The following is an 18,798-nucleotide window of genomic DNA, read 5'->3' on the forward strand; positions in this document are numbered from 1 at the left end:
CTCTTCCTCCACCAGTTTCCTGATGGCCAGGTACCACTCTTCTTGCTCCTGCTGGTCATCCGCCACCAGTACCATGGTTTGATCTTTAGCGTACACTGCCACTGCATGGCCCTTCCTGGAACTGCCGATCCGGCTCACACCCAGACAGCACCTCAGGTAAATCACCCTGGGAAGAAGGAAGGAATTGATGACAATGTTTCTGCAACTACCTTACAAATAACCTCTCTCACTGTAACAAATCCAATCACCACTGTTTGGCAGAAAGAAGGTCACCATAGTGGCACCAAGTGTTTTGTGCTATTAACTACCAGAAAAGAAATGATTATCCAATTATTTCTCTTGATTAACAAAACATTAAAAGCTCTTCCTCAAACAGGTTACTCTCAGTCAATTAGGCAAAGTAGTCACCGTTTGAGATGTCCAATAAATTACTTTGGTGTACAAAAAAATGAGAGAAGTGAATTAAACTAATATCAGAACCTATCAATATTTGGATGATGGAACAAGATTATGCAAGTTTCCCAACCCTTGCTTGCTCGATCCAAACAGTGCAGCTTTACCAGCAGACTTCCCCACTGCTGTAAACTTCTCCTGGTTCTTGTACCACTCCAGTCGACTGGGCCCAGTGTGACTTCCTGCCCTCAGGACAAAATATCTTCTCTGATTCCGCTCCAGCTTCCCCAGGTAACCCTGTTTCACGACATCACTCTGCAGCCCAGAGGTCATGAGGGCACCAGCCAGAGGGTCCAGAGTCTGGCTGGTACAGAAGAGGTCCTCATAGAAACGACACAAAGGATGCTCACTTGACTGCATCTCAGTGTGACTGTCCAGGGAGTCCTGGTCCTGCTCCATTTGACGGTCACTTGTTCGTGGCAGCCGCTGAGGAGATTCAACCGTCAGCCATGTTTGGGTGGAGCTGCAGCTTGGAGATGACACAGGGGAGCTGGAGGCAGGCAGAGATCTTCTGTGGTTGTCATCTACTTCTGCAATTTCATTCATTTCAAGCTGGAGACCTACAACATGCACACAGAGGAAGAATATTTAGCAACTGGCCTCTGCTAATAATAAAGGAGATGAATGAGAGGTTCAACCAAAAGAAAAAGATTAGTTGAAGAGACTAAAACAACTTCCACTTAATAATCTTAATCTTTTGCATTCAGTTCTTTAGTAACCTGGATCTTTGTACACAATCATACATATACTGATGCAACTTCTTGGTACTATTCAAATAACTGTTTGGGAATAAAGTATATTTCAGTTTAAAAGGGTGCAGTCAGTCATACTTTATCTCTTTGCACAAAATTAGCATACTTTAAGTGGGAAATGTGTTCCTCTGCACATTACCATCGTATGTATTTTACAAATTAACTAAAGATATTTATTAAAGTCTGACATCATCATCTATGGTTTCCAACATCACAAGATGAAAAATCAACAAGAGTAAATCTGACTAGATAAATACACTCCAGTGGCTATTATGTTTTTAAAATAAAATGTTATGCTGCTTATTTAAAGGTTTAGATTGTTGGTCTTATTTTATCAGAATATAAACAATTTACAGATACCTTAGGATCTGGACTGTTTCACCCTCTTTTCTGACAAACTATTATAACCTACAATTAAAAAAAATGATAAAGCAATCAGTAAATACAGCAATTGTTAATTTCAACCATCCTCACTGATTCACAGAGCAAACAGTCTGACGTTATCTACACCGTGAGTTAAGTTAACGCTAACTAACATGGATTTTCAGACAGATTTATTTACTAAACTCACCTGAAACTTACAAGTATAAACGTCGCACCTGAAAAGTGCACAGTATCACCCACTTTTCATATTAAAGTTGCCTGTAGAAGTCAAACAGTGATTTTCGAGGCTACTGTTATTACTGACAGGGTTCTTAGCCCAGGTGCAACAGGTGCAACAGGTGCCAATCAGTGAGACGTTCAGGAACTCCTCGTAAAACCCAACACTCTAAATAAAAGATTGGGCAAGTTGTTTATTGAAGTAGGAGTCCCCTAAGGGTCACGGTGGTGTGTTTTTTTACTAATCTAATTTTGCGTTCCATGACCTGTACATTTTGCAGTCGGTGTGCTAGAATTATTGGAGTAATTTAATGAATTATTTCATAAGAGCTCCTATAAAATAATGCACACCCGCTTATAAGCATACATAGTCGAGTCTGGCTGTATGTGATATTTACCCATAAACCATATCAGATATTTCTTTGGAGAAATTGTATAAGTTAAAACCTGGAGCACTGGGATGTTAATTTTAACCATGGCTGTAAATGTGGTGTATATTTCAGTGTTTAAAAAAGGGGCTTCAAAGAGAGGAGTTAACAGTATAGCTGATATGAATCAACAGTTTTCTGAGTTAATCCTATATCTTGTCAGGTGAAGATGTGGGAAATTACTTCAGTTATTTTCTTACGTAAAGAAAGCGGTGTCTGTCATGATGATGACAGCAGCTGTTCCTGTTGTAGTAGCTGCAATAATGGGCAGAGCACTTTGGTTTCAGCATATTTCAACATCAACAAATTCTCCCACAGCTAGTGTCAAAGCAGCTGCACCTCTCAATACTCTTCACTCCAGGATGTCTCTCCTCTGGGGTGTCCTCTCTCAGGTGCTCAGCTGGGCCAACCTCTGTCAGCTCCTGCAGATGGTTGGTGCAGGACTGGTTGCAGTGGCTGTAGTTTGGATGGTGAGGTTGCTGCTGCGTCACACCTGGTACACATACAAGCTGTCCTGCTTCAGCAAGCCACATGCAGACTCTTGGCTGATAGGCCACCTGGGCCAGGTAGGACACAGACACACACACACACACACACACACACCAATGCTGGAGAAGCACACCAATATGCATCACTTGTCAGTTCTTATGGTATGTAATTATGACCTTTAAATGTTACCAGTTTGTCATAACAGTGAAAGACCACACCAGGAAATCCTGTATGATTGCACTCTGTTGCACAATATTATTGTGAAATATGCTGTTTTTAATAAATTTCCTTTAAAATGTTGTATAAGAATTCAGCAAAGCAATGAAGGTTTCACCTAACAACACTGAATATACTAACCCTTCATTAAAAAAAAACAGATTTGATCCAACTTTACAAGGCATTATTCTTCTTGGATTTCATTTAAAAACATGGAGAGAACTGTATTTGTCTTAAGATAGAAAAACTGATATTTATTTGTGGCTCAGATGCAGAGCACAGAAGAAGGGCTCCTGCAGGTGGATAACCTGGTGCAGACACACAAACACTCCTGCAGCTGGTTCCTCGGCCCTTTCTATCACCTGGTCAGAGTCTTCCACCCCGACTTTGTCAAACCTCTGCTAATGGCACCTGGTACACTAACACGCTAGCAGTCAAATTAAATGTCATACAATTACTGTACCCAACTTAGCTTTTGTTCACACCAGTGCAAATGTTAAATATTAAAGCCACATTTCTCTTCCTCACTTCCTCTGTCTAGCCAGTATAACAGTGAAAGATGATCTTATCTATGCACATCTGCGTCCATGGCTTGGTGAGTGAAATAGCTCTTGGTGCTTTAAGAGCTTGATCAAAGTCATGTGGTTGTCTAGTTTCTCTAAGACCAATAATAATAGAGTAAGATGACAGAGGCTGCAACAGTTAAATGTAACTGACTATACAAGTTACAATTTACTGTCATCCCTACTTCCACACCACATCTCTCTTATGTCCCAGGACAAAGTCTGTTGATAAGCAATGGGGAGGAGTGGTCTCGCAGGAGGCGGCTGCTGAATCCGGCTTTTCATTTTGATGTTCTGAAGAACTACGTTACCATGTTTAACACGTCAGCTAACATCATGCATGTAAGACAGCCATAAACACAACTGCTGTCATTCATAAAGCAGTGAGCGATAAATATTAATTTAATCTATGGCAGTGTAAAGTGTGTGTATGACCTTTAGTGTCTGTGACCCCAAATGCAATGATAGGTTTATGATGAGTTTATTAAAAATAAAATCATGTCATAAAATACAACCTGCTGTATAATTTCTTACAGGCCACAATAATTAAGTCTTTTATGGTCATAATTTCATTAATTATTTATTTTATGTTATTGTTATTTACTGAGATCAAGATCTCTCTTTTTAAGATGGAGCTATGCAAAAAAAAGAGATACAATGGTCACACATACTGAACAATAAACACTCAATTTACACAGACAATATATACTGGTTCTGGATTAAAACATTACAACAGACTAGTATAATTTTAATCTAATCTAAATGTCTTGATATTCCTGTATCCACCTCTCTGATTGTCAGGACAAATGGCGCCACCTGGTGGCAGAAGGCTTGACTACTATAGAGATGTTTGACCACGTCTCTCTGATGACCCTGGACAGTTTACTGAAATGTGCCTTTAGCTACAACAGCAACTGTCAGGAGTGAGGACACCCACTTTATCATTTTCCACACATACATTCCGCTTCACTTGTACTTCTATTATTATTATTTTATTTCTCTCTGTAGGTCTACCAGTGACTATGTGTCAGCCATTGTGGAGCTCAGTGACTTGGTAATAGACCGACGGCACAACATTTTACACCACTGGGACTGGATCTACTGGAAAACACAGCAGGGAAGACGATTCAAAAAGGCCTTAAGTATTGTACACAGGTATGGTACATTCAAAGGTCTGACCAGTGTTACACAAATAGTGTAGGAGTCTTGTGTTACTGCTGTACTGGCTCAGCACCTTTGCATTTTTACTTAAATTGTATTTTAACAATTTTAAAGCATTGTTTCATATAGAAATATATTGTTTTTATCATAGTAACCTTATGTGTCACATATACACCATATTGCACTGTGCACTACCACATCATAACAACATACAGTATCTTATTTGGCATTTGCAGGTTCACAAGGGAAGTGATTCAGAAACACCGTGCTGTCATTAGCCAGCAGATGAAGACAGAAACACAGTCTGATTTCACCACAACACCACAGAAGAAGAAAGATTTTGCAGACATCATACTGCTTTCAAAGGTAGAAGAGAAGGAGGAAGTAGCAAAATGAGTGAGAAACAGAAATGGAGACAAAAAGTGAGGTGGAAGGACAAGGTTCAATTGTTTTAAAAGGACTGAACATTGTGTTATAACACATATGTGTTTGTGCACTTTGTGTTGCAGGATGAGGATGGTAAAGGACTAACAGATGAGGAGATACTAGCTGAGGCCAACACCTTCATGTTTGCAGGTGACAAAAGTTTAAAGTGAGCCTATGTAACCTTTACTAAACCGTGTAAATTACTGATGCTAAAATATTGTGCAACAGTAGCACAAGTGGGAGGAGGCACCATTAAAAGTGTCCTAACACCTGAAAATGAAAACCTCCTACCTTTTCCACAGGGCATGACACAACAGCCAGTGCGATTTGCTGGATACTGTATAATTTAGCATGCCACGCCCACTATCAGGAAAAATGCAGGGAGGAAGTGGTGGATCTGATGCAAGGACGAGATGAACACAAAATAGAGTGGTCAGAATACACACACACACACACACACATACTAGCTGAATCGCAAAACATCTCATAGTAATGTCCTCAGTAAAAGATGTGGAAAACTTGTTTATACACAAACTCAGTCCCTGGAGCACTAAGCCTATTGTGTGTGCATTCACATGTCCTTGTCTACAGGGAGGATCTGTGCAATCTTCCCTTCACCACCATGTGCATCAGAGAAAGCCTTAGACTCCACTCTCCTGTACAGGCTGTAACAAGGAAATACACCCAGGATGTGGCACTGCCAGGGGGCCGCACAGTACCACAAGGTGAGAGGTGGAGATAGATTTTAGAGGTTAAAAATGTCTTGGCTCCTACTCTCATTTTCTTTTGATCATATTCATGCATGCTAAGAACCCCACTTTAATCCATTCACTACTTCAGTTGTGCAGTACCTTTTACAGGGACCCATTTGATTTTTTTTAACAATATGCCAGCCTCAACAGGAAGGTGAAACACCTGATCAGACCAGTTGGTTGGTTTATGATAACCTTCACAGAGTGAAGCAGTGAAAGTCCATATTTTTCCTGTAAACCTTCCAGGTGCTATCTGTCTGGTCAGCCTTTATGGAACTCACCACAACCCTGCTGTTTGGACAAACCCACATGTAAGATATTAATGAAATCATTTTCTTTTCACATTCATAAATCTATCATGTTTAAGATGCATGTTTGTTCTCTGCTAGGAGTTCAATCCTATGCGTTTTGACCCGACTAACAAAGAGGCCCGGGCTTCTCATGCCTTCATCCCCTTTTCCTCAGGCCCCAGGTACAGTGTGCTCGCTTTACATATAGGACCAACCTAGAAAGATCTGACAGTTAGGTGAAGAAATCACTCTCTATGTGTGTTCACAGGAACTGCATCGGTCAGAAGTTCGCCCTGGCAGAGCTGCGAGTCGTTGTGGCATTGACCCTGCTCAGGTTTCGTTTGACCCCTGGGGTGAACCCCGGGACATGCCAGGGAGGTGTTCGCCGTCTCCCTCTCCTTGTGCTACGAGCTGAGGGAGGCCTGTGGCTGCAGCTGGAGACTCTGAACACAACCAGCCTGGAGGATCCGCAGGATTAATGATCCAACATGATGACTTATTCACTTGTTTTATTATAAAATTACAAAAACGCAGAAGCTCTGGCTGCACATGTGGCAGTTTACTATTCTTGTCAATAGATGTATGTTTACTATATTGATTCTGAATGCATTTGTGTTGCTGGGTTACATGGTTCTTTTATTATCATTATCACTGCATTACTGAATTATTAAGTTTGGTTTAAATAAAGGCTGAGTTTTCAAAAAAGTATCCTCATCCTTAAACTTATCTTCATGGTAAAAGCGGGTTTTTAAGATAAAGTAAGGCTGAAAAAACTGTTACTTGTAGGACCTGGTACACAGAGTCTGAATGAATCATTCCTAGAAAATCAAGGGCCAACATTCCTTGTCCATGAATTGCTCTGTAGTAAAAGAGAAAAGAAGAGTTAGCTCAGGGTTGACACATAGTTAGCTGTGTGGCTACGTGGACACTAACAAAAATGTGTGATACCTGACATTAAACTGAGAGTCAAGTGTAGCAGAGACACAGCCCGTAACAACAAATTACTCCATGTGGCTTGATGTAAGGAGTCTTAATGAGGATATTCCTGAGTAATTTGGACACCAGGTGGTGGAAACGTACTATTTTGTGTTTGTATGGAAAAAATAATTACAGTTTTTCAGGAGCAAGCTCATAAGTTAGTTAGCTCAGTAGCATTAGGTAGTTGGGTTAGTAAAATATATTGTCAGTTTTTAACAATGCTAGTAAATGTATAGCTATAATTTTGACGTACTGAAACGTCGTAGTGGAGGCGGAGCCACTTGTCGTTACTTTCGCTTCCGGCTCTCTCGCTTAATCTAACGCTGCGTAATTTTAAACTAGTGTATTTAGCTTTTAACTAACTAATGTTAGTAACTTAACATATCGTTTCAGTTTAGGACAGAACCAGTTCGGATTGCTCCTCATCTCTGACCGTTGTTCCGACCGCTGTGGCCGAGGGTATCAGTGAAGATGTTGCCGGGGTGGTGGTTGTGCTTTTTGCTGGGCGCCGTGTCTGCACAGTGGGGTGAGTTTGTTGCTGCTAGCTTAAATATACCTGACCTGTTTTAACACACTGGAAAATAGTTTTTTGTAGATTATAAGAGAGTCTATGTGCAAGTTGTCCCGCTGAAGTGGTATTGTCCTTATCTGTGGCCCCACCAAGTAGTAAACCAGCATGGAGATACTCAATACAAATGGTTTCCAGTAGCTAACGCCAACTAGCACTAGCTAACGTCAACTGCTTGAGACTTCATACACAGTAGAATAGATTATTAACAGAACAGTAATAGAGTAGAATAGAATAAAAGAGGGGAGGACACGGGGGAAAGTAGTTGTAGGCGAGTTAAAAACAGAATAGAATAGGAAACAATAGATTGATTATAATGCAACAATAGACCAGAATAGAGTAGAACAGTTGTACATCATAGAACAGTTAGGAATAGAATACACACTAGAATAGAACAGAGCATAAGAGAGTATAATATATCAGGGTGGGACAGAAATGGGATATGTAGAATAGAAAAATAGCAGAACATCACAGGTTCCCAAAGACCCTCAGTGCACTTTGATAAAACTGAGAAAAGCAACAAATCCTGGAGCTGAAGTATTAGATTTTTTTCTCGATGAATGATTAATCAATAAACGTAGTGATCAATTGTTAATTTAATCTTTTCAGCACTTAAGTCAACCCGTAGTACTGTACTGTTCCCCTTGCTTCTTCACCACCTGTAAGGACAGTTCTCTGCGTCTGTTTTTCCATTTAACTAGTCTGCGTAGAACTTGAACACTAAAATCATCCAGTGAATAAAAACTCCATTTAGAGGATGTGTAAAAAAAAAAAAAAAACATGGCACCTGAGCTGCTTGTTGTCCTTGCAGAGAGCCCAGTCTACAGGAAGGTGGGTGATCCTGTAGTTCTCAAACCAGGCTCTGTGCCTGACACCATCACCAGCATCCTGTGGAAACATGGGGACAACATCGCCATCCAGTGGGACCATAGTGATCCAGAGATTATTTATTATCGTCAATTCAAAGGTAAACTGGTCCCAGTCTAACTCAGATCTTTGGTGTCAGTGACAGTGGTTACATGTGTTATCTGTGACTCTTCTGTTCAGAAGCTAATTCCATTCATGTTTATTTAAAGTGCGTAGTAGCCTGAACATTTCCAGTGGAGAGATGACAATCAGAGAGCTGACTCACAATGACAGTGGGCTTTACAAACCAGAGATCAATGGGGGCAGTGACAGCAGTCTATTTCCTGCAACTCGTCTCACAGTCATTTGTAAGTGGAGAAATTACACACTGTTTAGTAAAGTTACATTTTGGGGCTGAAAATCAAAATGTGCCTTTTATTGTCTCCATTAACAACAGCCCCCGTCCCTGTACCTCAAGTTACTGAATCCTGTAATGATCAGAAGACCAGCTGTACTTTCACCTGTGAAAGTACAGCTGGTACAGACGCTGAACCGGTGACCTACGAATGGAAGTCAGACGGAAAGGTGATAGCATCATCCAAGGAGCTGCATGTTACAAAGGTACTGTAAACCAGCGGTCCCCAAACTTTTTTTGTACCAGGGACCGGTTTCAGGCATGAAAATGTTTCCACGGACCGGGTAGAGGCACGGGGGTTCCAATAACAAAAACCTTTGTCAATTCATGTAATCTGAACAACAATTACACTTTATATTAGGCAATTACAATAATTCTACACTATATCAACTCACCATAATGCAGAGTCAGCGGGAGCCCTGGGCGGGATGGTCCCATCTAGGCTGATGGGAGACAGTGACACACGCAATGTGCTCCTTATGCCCAGTCTGCTCCGTAATTTTGTCTTGGTTGCTGTCACTGCAGAAAAGCCCGCTTCACAAAGATAGGATGTTGGAAATGGTAGCAGGGTTTTCAGTGCTCTTGTGGTGATTTCAGGATATTCTGGCTTGATTTTCATCCAGAGCACCGGCAGAGTTGTTGCCTCAAATGTACGTTTAAGGTCACCGTCATTTGCGATCTCCAGCAGCTGATCCTCTTGTTGCACAGACATGCAGAGCAGCCCTGGTGCGTGAGAGTCACCTGTTGCCATTTGAGGGCTTATTTTTTTAGCAACGTATCACGTGACGTCGTGACCGACACGTGTCTTGACGTGTCAAGGGGCACAGGTGGATGATACGTCAGAGAAAATCCCGTCGTTTTTCATAATAAAACATCTTCCAGACTCAATGCAATGGAAATTATATAAATTATTTATTCTTTCTGTGCGGCCCGGTAACAAATGCCTCACGGACTGGTACTGTTGTCAGACACTTAAAATGCCACTGTCCACTACCTGCTCAGCACCAGACACAGCTGGAGACCAGCTGGTGAACAGAGTGCAGCATTTAGCAGCAGAGCCAGGACTGGGCCATAAATTCTTTGATTGGCCTTCCTGGTCTTTGTAACTACTAGCTAGTTTCAAACAAGTGATGGGTTGCACCATTAAAACTTAAGACATATGTTAACCAGTAAATACTTGAGTAATGTGTAACTGTAAAGAGGAAGTCACTGTAGCATCAGGAGCTAGAATAACTTCCAAAAAGTTCTCTTTTAGAGTTCAACAGATAGATGTACATATTACTTTGTTTTCAGAGAAAGGTGGTTGTATTTATACAGTTTTTAAGGAGAGGAAAATATCTGATTCTTCCTACCTAATTGATATTATTTTTTCATTTAGTGAACTGCTATCGACATAATTTCAGAATATGTAGTGTTATTTTTATGAAATGTCATCTAAAATCCTCCAGACCGACATCATTGTTAAACTAAATTTGTCAAACCTCAGGCCACATATGTCAACCATACTTCTTTGTATTTGATATAGTGACAGATAAATGTGTGTAAATGTTTGGCTTTGCTCCTAGGAGAACAATTCAAGTATGTTTACTTGTGAGATGAAGAATCCTGTCAGTGAGAGCAGCAGCGATCCCATCCCCAACCCTTTCAACAACAACACTCCTTGTAAGTTCTCACAGTGAAACAAGTGAAACTCCTCAACACAAGAGGAATCAAATTATCATGGCACTGGCCACAGGTTTTACTTTGCTAGCCAGAATAAGTCCAGAAGGAAATGAAAGGCCACTTGTTGTCATTTTACAGCACCGAAAACGTACACCGGACTCACAGTTTTCATCTGTTTGCTGCTATTTGTGCTGCTGCTTTTTGTCATACACAGATGGAAAGCAGGTGAGAAATCCTCATACTGTCTTTACTTGCACTGTATCAATATTAGCAGTTAGCATTTAAGCAAGCAGATCGTGATCATTGTGTTTCTCCCATCTAGGAATGTGGTTCTTCCAAAAAGGTAAGAAGACCTTATGTCTTGTTCTGTGAGAATACTGGTCCACATTAAAGCTGAAAATAAAAGTTTGCTTGCTAGATGTTCCTGCTGTCTAGTCAGTACATTCCTAACATGTTTGCTGTGGTTCTTTCCCTGCAGCATCCATGCCTTGGGAAGCAGGTCAGTAACTAATTGTCCTGTTATTCCCACTGATGCCTTTACTGACCTTTACAGATATTTCTTCTGTGCTGTATTCTCTGTTAATGTTACTGTCCTATCGTCCACCAATTCAGACTTCTGGACGAAGCAAGAGAGACGCTGTAAGTTTCACCCTCAGTCCACTTTCTTTATTTTAGTCCAAATTATTATGATTTTAAAAAAGTTGACATCCATGTTTCCATTTTACAGCAAGTTACGATGCTAATGGGACCACTGATCATAAAGAGAACAAACGAACAGAAGGTACGTTACTGCAAATAAAACACCTGCTTCTATGTTTACTTTCTGTAGGTTGTTTCACATCAAATAAATATACCACTCTGAGAACATTTCAAAGATTATATGTGAGGTTACACTGCTCACCTGTGCAACATTTAGTGACACGTATGGCTCTTCTTTCCTTTGGACATTTGTCAGAGGAAACACCAATGACCTAGATGGCCACACAACATCAGACCAGGACCTGCCAGGTGTAAAACAGGATCCACAAAATCAGGAGTGAAGCTGACATGTTCTAGAAAGTCCACAGTGGCATTTCACTGGAAGCGGGTATCCAGGGTGGAGTCAGTTCAGTAGCTGCTGCACTGCAGATTGTTTTCTTGCAGTGGTTTTCCTATGTGTCTTGTGTCATACTTTTACAGTACACTTTCATAATACCGTGATAGTATTATTAGCTCTAAAGAAAATGTAAAATGTCCTGAGCTACTATCAAAAAACAGGTTTTTGATTTGTTTTTATCATGATTTTTTTTTTATCAACAAACAGTGACACCAGTGAAATACTGTCTCACTCTTCTTGTCACTCCACATGTTGCTGGGAGCTACTTTCAGCTGAAGAAACACTAAGAAGAGGGAATATTATAAAAGTTAATCAGAATCAAACAGACAAGGAGAGTACAATGCATACTCTAAGTTAATAAAGGCACTGTCGTAGAGACATGAAGCACACCTCAGATTTCCCTGAGGGGTGATTCTCATTTCTAGAGGCACAGTATTGAAACAATACCAGGAAGCCCAGTAAATGTGCTTTCCTGTGACTGTCCACATACCTGACACCAGCTGACATCTCGAGCTCAGTAAATCAGGGCCTGAGGATGATTTGAGGGAGGTGCGGTGTGGACTCGTGCGGCTTCATAGCGTTGGGGAACAACTTGGACTATTTGGGGAGGAATTGGACAGACAGTAGAGGAAAAGGGGCACCATTGTCTGGCTCACAATCGAGATACTGTACAGCACTTCACTGTGTTACTGCTGAGGAGCCAGCAGCAGCTATGTGTGTTTGTAGCAAGTAGGCAAACAAATGTGGGAGATTTTACACTCAAAGTCTGTTACTATTTTTTAGTCTTCTTTAATAGTGATAGTATTATTAGCTCTAATACTTTTTTTTTAAATCTGTGACTGTTTATTGTCAGTTCTATAGACCTGATCCCCTTGGAACACTCATCTTTTAGTTCTGTATTTAACTTTTAAATGTGAACGTCAAATTTATGGATTTTCCTTGGGTGCAGGTAATACTTTAAAAATGAACACCAGGTTTGTTCTTGCACCTTTTTTCCTTCCAAGCCTTACATGTAGTTTAAAAGATACAGCAGACAGTAACAGACTGTTACAATTACTGGATTGACTTTTAAAGATCAGATCAGATGTTTTATGTACTGTATACACTGAGATTTGAAATATTTATGAAACCTTTTAGCTTACAGAGCTGCACTAATTAATTGGAAGCATCTTTCCATTGTAAAAGAAAAAGAACACTCCTGTTTCCACAGTTGTTGAGACAAGACAGATATTCATAGCCTGTTAGCATTTGTTATGGTTTGTTGCAGCACTGAGCATGTAAAGAATGCAGATGTTTTTATAATGCCTGTGTGTAATAAAACTACAGATTATGAGATGATCCTCTTTGTATTTTTTTTAGATCTGCACATTGGTGCTTTTTGATCCACTTTAATATACTCGTTACTCAATGACAGTCCAAAGCTGAGCCACTTGAGGGCAGATTTCACCATCAGTTTTCTGTAGAGCAGCCGCAGCAGGCGCCCAGAGGAACAGTGACTGATACAGTATATTCCACAGCTCAGAGCAGAGGCATTTTTGTTGTTCATTGTGCTTTGTACATGTTAAACTGCCTTTAACTCCTTGTTATAACTACTGTCAATTACTTTTTCTCTGCAGATGAAATAGATTTGAGTGGCATGAGGCTGGTAGTTCTTTACAAATGGAAGTAGTGCTAATTGCTGTTCTGCACCTAACTGATTATAATTTATGCATGTTTTCTGAAAGTGTTTCCATGTTTAAAGAAATGTCTCTGATCTGTGCACACAATAGAAACAGGATTAATTTTCCCTTTTCAAGCTTCAGGGACAGAGTGCTTACAGACTACTACAGGTGTGCTGCTGTCATTTTGCACTCAGAAATCAAATCAGAAAGCTTGGATATTAAATCTGCAGATCTACATTTAAACAGCCAGTTTCAGAAGAAACTGGGTCTTGAACATGCTGCCAGGCCACAATTGGATACATCCCGCTGTGTTCATCTGTAGAAATGTCAGAGGAAAAAAACAACCCCTACTAAGAAATGCATAAAAACAATCAGAAAGCTCGTCCTGCAGTGAGCAGCAGCTGACCAAACAGCTCCCACTGATATATTACAGTGCTGTCTGCAACATCTAGCAGAAGTGTCAGCACACCGCTGTAGTCGTACACAACTGGATGGTTTCACACTGCAAGTTATAATCTCAGCTAATGGTATTATGCCCCATCTAGGAAATGCATCACGTTCATGTGGTGGTTCCCACCCTAGGGTTTGGGACCCCCTAAGAGCTCAGAAGATAGCTCCAAGGAGTCGAGATGACGACCGACGTTACAAAGTGACAAAACCCCACCCAACAGCACAAGTTATTACTTTCTTCAATATTTTTGTCCTTGGTTTACCACAGTACTGTTCAGTATGGTTTAGTACGGAGCCAAAAAAAAAAAAAACAAAAACAAAAAAAAAAAAAGGACAGGAGCTTTTTCATCCTCAAATGTAATTTATTTGTGAAAAAAAAAACATCCTATTAGCATCTGTTATCCTTTACAGCATTCAGACAGGTTCACAGTTAAGTCACTTCTCAGCAATTTATTTCATTCAAATTAAATATAACTAGCAATACATTGTGAACATAATCCAACTCAAAACTCAGTTAAACTGACACGAGTATTGTGTCTATTGTAAGAAAGATGCCCACCAGTACCTACCTCCAGAACCTTTACCCTGTAGTTCCTGTTGCATCAAATAATACTGCATTCCTATGTTTACTACTGGACGGAGACAACTGCTTCCTACTGTTATGATTGGTGTAAACCCAAAATAAAAAGATGCCTGCTTTAGGAGCTGGAACCCTTCTTGGTTGTTTGCCAAAAAGGCCGACAAACTCACATGGCACAGGCAGAGAATTAGCAGCAATGATGGCTGCAATACTGCTGACATTTATATGAAAGTAGAAATATCACATTGTTAAATAACCAAGTGTCTGTCTATAAACATTACTTTCAGATAGTTTCACCTAAGCAACACCTTCTGTTGCCCGTTTCAATGTGTCAACTAAGAATAATGTTAAACACCCTGATGCTGCTGCTTCTACAGCACAGAGACCAGCAATAAGGTCATAAAGAATAAACCACAGCTATAGTAAACGTGCTGTTTGCAGCATCAAATAATGAACCAATACAGATACTGGAGGAGAAGATAAAATGCATGATTGATTTGAAAAAGTGATTATCGAGAAATGAAAAATATTCAGACGGCACTATCGCACAATGATGTACAATGCTGCTGTACAGTAGTGTCAAATCTGAAACTTTCTCAAGGCATTTTTAGTGATCACATAGTAATCATGGGCCTCAGTTTGAAATCACCACCACTGAAAGGACAGCTCAGGATGTAAGAGCTGCAAAGTCCTCATTTCCTGCATAAAATGATTAAAAAACTCAGTTACACTAATGGTCCCTCTCTGTATACAAGATGACTGTTTATAAGACTAATAGTGTGACTTAGTGCTGCAGTTTAAATGAAAAAGTAAGAATTTTATTGTCTTCTCCTTGTTGCAGACGAGGCACTTCTATGATTAACATCAGAGGTATGACTGGCTGATCTTGCTGGGTCTCAGGAGCTTAGTAGTGACCCTAACCCTAACCCTAACCCATCCAGATAAGATTCTACTTATGCTTTGACAGTGCTGCTGTTAGACAAAGGTTGCGCCTCTGAAGTCACGGCCATAGGGTTGAGCTCTGCGCTCAATGTCTGGCCGTCGGCAACGCCTCCTCCTCTGGGCTGGTTTCTGTAGTGGCGGAAGATGACCACAGCCGCACACGCAAAGTAGATGACAGTGAGGATGGTGAAGTAAATGACGTACACCTTGAACTGTAGGAAGGAGAAAGAAGTGTCTCTTCAAACAGATTAACACACACATACAGTATAAGACAGTTAAATACTGATGGAGATCAGTACTGCAGTAGCTGTACAATGGATGACTGACAAACGCTCTACGCTGCTGTGACAACATCTCTTATGCACCTCTACCACTTGCTGTGCTGATCCTGATCCGCCAGGCTTCTACCATGTGTTTCTGTCTGCTACTGGTCTGCAGTTAAACTTCAAATGAAGGAAGCTATGTCGAAGTTGTGATGGACGTGCAGTATATTCAAAATTGCTTCCTGCTGCAGCAGCAGCGGATGATAATGGGATGCTGCTACCTGAATGTGTTGTACGCTGAGCTTTGCAAACAAGTGTTATTTGCACTGGTCACAAATCAGAAGGTGCTATGTTTCCCTTGTGTCTAAACAATTTTTATAAAGTCTTTATGTAACAAGTCTGAGTATTAATTATGATATACAAATAACGTGCCTCCCCTAAAGTGTCCTGATATAACTGTCATGACATATATTCAGGGGAAAATGCAGGCAAAGCTGCCTGTGTTTGAAACGTGTAATCCTCTGAGATGTGTTCTACCTGAGACTGCACATTCAACGCCAGGCCACGCTTGTCAGAGAATATCAGGTTGATGATGGTCTTCAATATGGTGCCCAAGAAGGTGTTGATGCCAAACACGAGTGCACACAGCTCCTTGGTAAGGGACGAGGCGATCTGGAACCTGTGGAGACACGACAAAATGCAACCACGCTCAGCTGAAAAAGTCTGACTAAAACTTGGTAAATCACCAAGAGCTCATTAAAAGTTGCGGTCCTAATGAGCATTAGTTACTTTAACCCCACTTTTTTTATGACAGCTATGGCACTGTCCACCTGATCCTGCATTGTGCAGCTAAATTAATTTCAGTCTCACTCTAGTATGGTGTATATGCACGTCACCTGCTGGCTAGTTTCCTGCTAGTCAGCCACAGATTTTCCCAATTTTTTAATTCAGGACATCCCTTCATAAAGATGTTCAATAGAAGTACTGAAAAAGCATTGTTTAAATGAATGCATTTCTGTTTTCATAATGCGGAAAATTGATTTGCCTGTTTTTTTTATGCACCAGATTAATCGTAGAAATAATCGACAGATTAATCGATTACAAGAGCTGTTACATGCAGTACTAGTATTCACACAGATGAACTACACTGTATGTGGCACTCACGTTGCAACAGGCACCAGGAACTGGTAGAAGCCTCTGAAGAAGACGTAGGCGATATAGCACACCCAGATGTTCTCTGTGGTGCACATGATAAGCAGCAGACCTGTCTGCGCTGCTGTGATGATACCGATAACCAGCTCCGACCAGACGTTCCACCGAATTGTCACAAAACCAGCTATGAAGGATGTTATTGCACCTGGATAAAGACACACACATCACTCAGTGCTCTCTACACTGAGGGAAACTCAGACTCTTATACATCTGGGTTAAAACAAGTGCAGAGATATTGTGTCAGACACTGAATCACTACTCTGCTAATAATCCTGTCAACCTTTCACTGTGTAAATGATGTGACTTCACTATTCATGTCCTGACTTGGCCGTTCAGTCTTGTTTTTATTAGCTTCCTACTTTCAGTTTAACAATATCTACTTCTAGGTAATATATTTTACTAGCATATTCTCCTGTCATCAATGACTTAACTACATAACCAACACTATTACAAGTAGGCTTTTTCTCTTTTCATCACACACCTACTATCAGATTATTTTTTTGCAACAACACTTGTACTGTTTGCATTGCACATGATGCCCAGGTTATTACAGCTATTTGAGGGTATTTACTGATGTTTAAACCCTCAATGTGGAAAGCTGGGATATCAGTTAGATAACCCCTTACATGCAGTTGACCTTCTTCATGTTTTTACGTGATGCTTTTCCCAGACTTTAATCTCTGGACCCGACCTTAAGAGTTTGTTTATGCATGAATACTTTAAAAATCAAAAACAAATGATCCGATTCATAAGGAGAAATTAGTGTCCTTCTCATTAACTGAATTTCAGTTGGATTCTCTGCCTCAAAACATAATATGCAATGATTTATTTTCCCAAAGACAAATTCAGGGAAAGTCTGTCCTCTGGCAAAGTTCAGTTTTCTAGTCAAGAACACTTCTAGCCCCACAACATGTAAAATACTATCATAACAATATTAAAATAAGTCCACTGCAGTGTATAACACATGGCTGCCAGCAGCCTTGTGGGAAATCAGACTGTGGACCTGCAGGAACACACACCAACCTCCTCACGTCTAACAACACGAGAGTTGATCATTCAGGAAACCAACTAAGCAATACCTCCTGCTGGCCCTCAACTGGAGGGGTTTTGCCATTTTGTTGTTGCTGAGCTCAGAGGAATTGTCCTCACTATTTGTGGCTAAATGTAGCAAGCTGATGTTAAATTCCTATGTGAACAAAAGCATGGAGAATTTGAAAATGACACCCAGCTACAGTGTGTACTGCATGAGCACAGAGTGTAAAAACAGGCTAGTGCTACTCTTGTAAAAACTAGATTCTGTAGCATACTCAGCAAGGTAGAAGCTGCCTCCACTCCCCCGTTGTAAACTTTCTTGTTCTCAGTGACCGGGGAGACTTTGTCCCACAGGATGTGGACGTAGAACAACACCAGATAGTACCCAGTGGAGTTGAACACCCACCACAGGGACCAGAGCCTCAGGCTGGGCCTCCTCACAACATTCCTCACCTCCAGCAGCATCTGCACAAAGACTGAATCCTTCCAGCATGTGGGGGCGGCTGGGGATGACCCACTGACTTTGGGGTTCATTTTTTCCAGTTCTGATTTAGTATCTCCTGACGTAGCCAGTTCCTTTTGCTCCTGACTCTTTGTCTGGTTGAAAAACAGGGAGCGTTTAGGCCATGGCAGGCACATGGAGAGGAGCAGACCGAAGCTGACGAAACCCAAAGATATAGCATTGAGGTTATAAAAGCTGATGTTGCCCAGAGACATGCAAAGTTGACCCAGCACCGAGCTGGTGAACACCCCCAAAAGGACTGACGACCGTGAGTATCCGGCCACACGCTGGTAGAGGACGGGGCTGACCAGAGAGAAGATGTAGGAGGAGTAGGCCACCCGGCAGGCCATGGTGACGCCGTAGAAGAACTCCATGAACTGCATCTCAAGGAGGGTGGTGCCCAGGAGCAGAATGAGCCAGATGGCCACCTGACTGGCACCCTGGATGATCAGGACCGGCTT

General features: G+C 41.0%; 4 protein-coding genes across 4 annotated transcripts in view; 2 read left to right on the forward strand and 2 right to left on the reverse strand.

Moving 5' to 3' along the window:
- LOC109960514 (uncharacterized) overlaps positions 1 to 999 on the reverse strand; it is a 4,002-nt gene extending 3,003 nt beyond the window's left edge. The window contains exon 1 of the mRNA XM_020600671.1: positions 561 to 999. Coding sequence (XP_020456327.1) covers positions 561 to 999 — 439 coding nt within the window. The remainder of the gene's footprint in view (positions 1 to 560) is intronic.
- A 1,587-nt stretch (positions 1,000 to 2,586) lies between these two features.
- cyp4f3 (cytochrome P450, family 4, subfamily F, polypeptide 3) lies at positions 2,587 to 6,940 on the forward strand. The gene is made up of 13 exons (XM_020600747.1): positions 2,587 to 2,799; positions 3,208 to 3,352; positions 3,480 to 3,533; positions 3,716 to 3,843; positions 4,303 to 4,424; positions 4,510 to 4,656; positions 4,899 to 5,028; positions 5,172 to 5,238; positions 5,391 to 5,520; positions 5,680 to 5,813; positions 6,087 to 6,151; positions 6,230 to 6,312; positions 6,399 to 6,940. The coding sequence occupies exons 1-13, from the start codon at positions 2,596 to 2,598 to the stop codon at positions 6,607 to 6,609; spliced, it is 1,620 nt and encodes a 539-aa protein (XP_020456403.1). The 5' UTR covers positions 2,587 to 2,595; the 3' UTR covers positions 6,610 to 6,940.
- Positions 6,941 to 7,360: 420 nt separating this feature from the next.
- LOC109960562 (SLAM family member 5) lies at positions 7,361 to 13,034 on the forward strand. The gene is made up of 11 exons (XM_020600748.1): positions 7,361 to 7,634; positions 8,488 to 8,643; positions 8,753 to 8,890; positions 8,980 to 9,143; positions 10,503 to 10,599; positions 10,738 to 10,824; positions 10,922 to 10,942; positions 11,078 to 11,098; positions 11,212 to 11,238; positions 11,327 to 11,380; positions 11,555 to 13,034. The coding sequence occupies exons 1-11, from the start codon at positions 7,580 to 7,582 to the stop codon at positions 11,572 to 11,574; spliced, it is 840 nt and encodes a 279-aa protein (XP_020456404.1). The 5' UTR covers positions 7,361 to 7,579; the 3' UTR covers positions 11,575 to 13,034.
- Positions 13,035 to 14,167: 1,133 nt separating this feature from the next.
- The window catches only part of slc19a1 (solute carrier family 19 member 1), a 10,277-nt gene continuing 5,646 nt past the window's right edge, over positions 14,168 to 18,798 (reverse strand). The window contains 4 exon segments of the mRNA XM_020600766.1: positions 14,168 to 15,540; positions 16,129 to 16,270; positions 16,756 to 16,948; positions 18,111 to 18,798. The exon segment at positions 18,111 to 18,798 is cut by the window's right edge and continues 13 nt beyond it. Coding sequence (XP_020456422.1) covers positions 15,340 to 15,540; positions 16,129 to 16,270; positions 16,756 to 16,948; positions 18,111 to 18,798 — 1,224 coding nt within the window. The 3' untranslated portion in view covers positions 14,168 to 15,339.

The sequence above is a fragment of the Monopterus albus genome, unplaced genomic scaffold (genome assembly GCF_001952655.1).
Source record: "Monopterus albus unplaced genomic scaffold, M_albus_1.0 scaffold48.1, whole genome shotgun sequence".
Classification (NCBI taxonomy): Eukaryota; Metazoa; Chordata; class Actinopteri; order Synbranchiformes; family Synbranchidae; genus Monopterus; species Monopterus albus.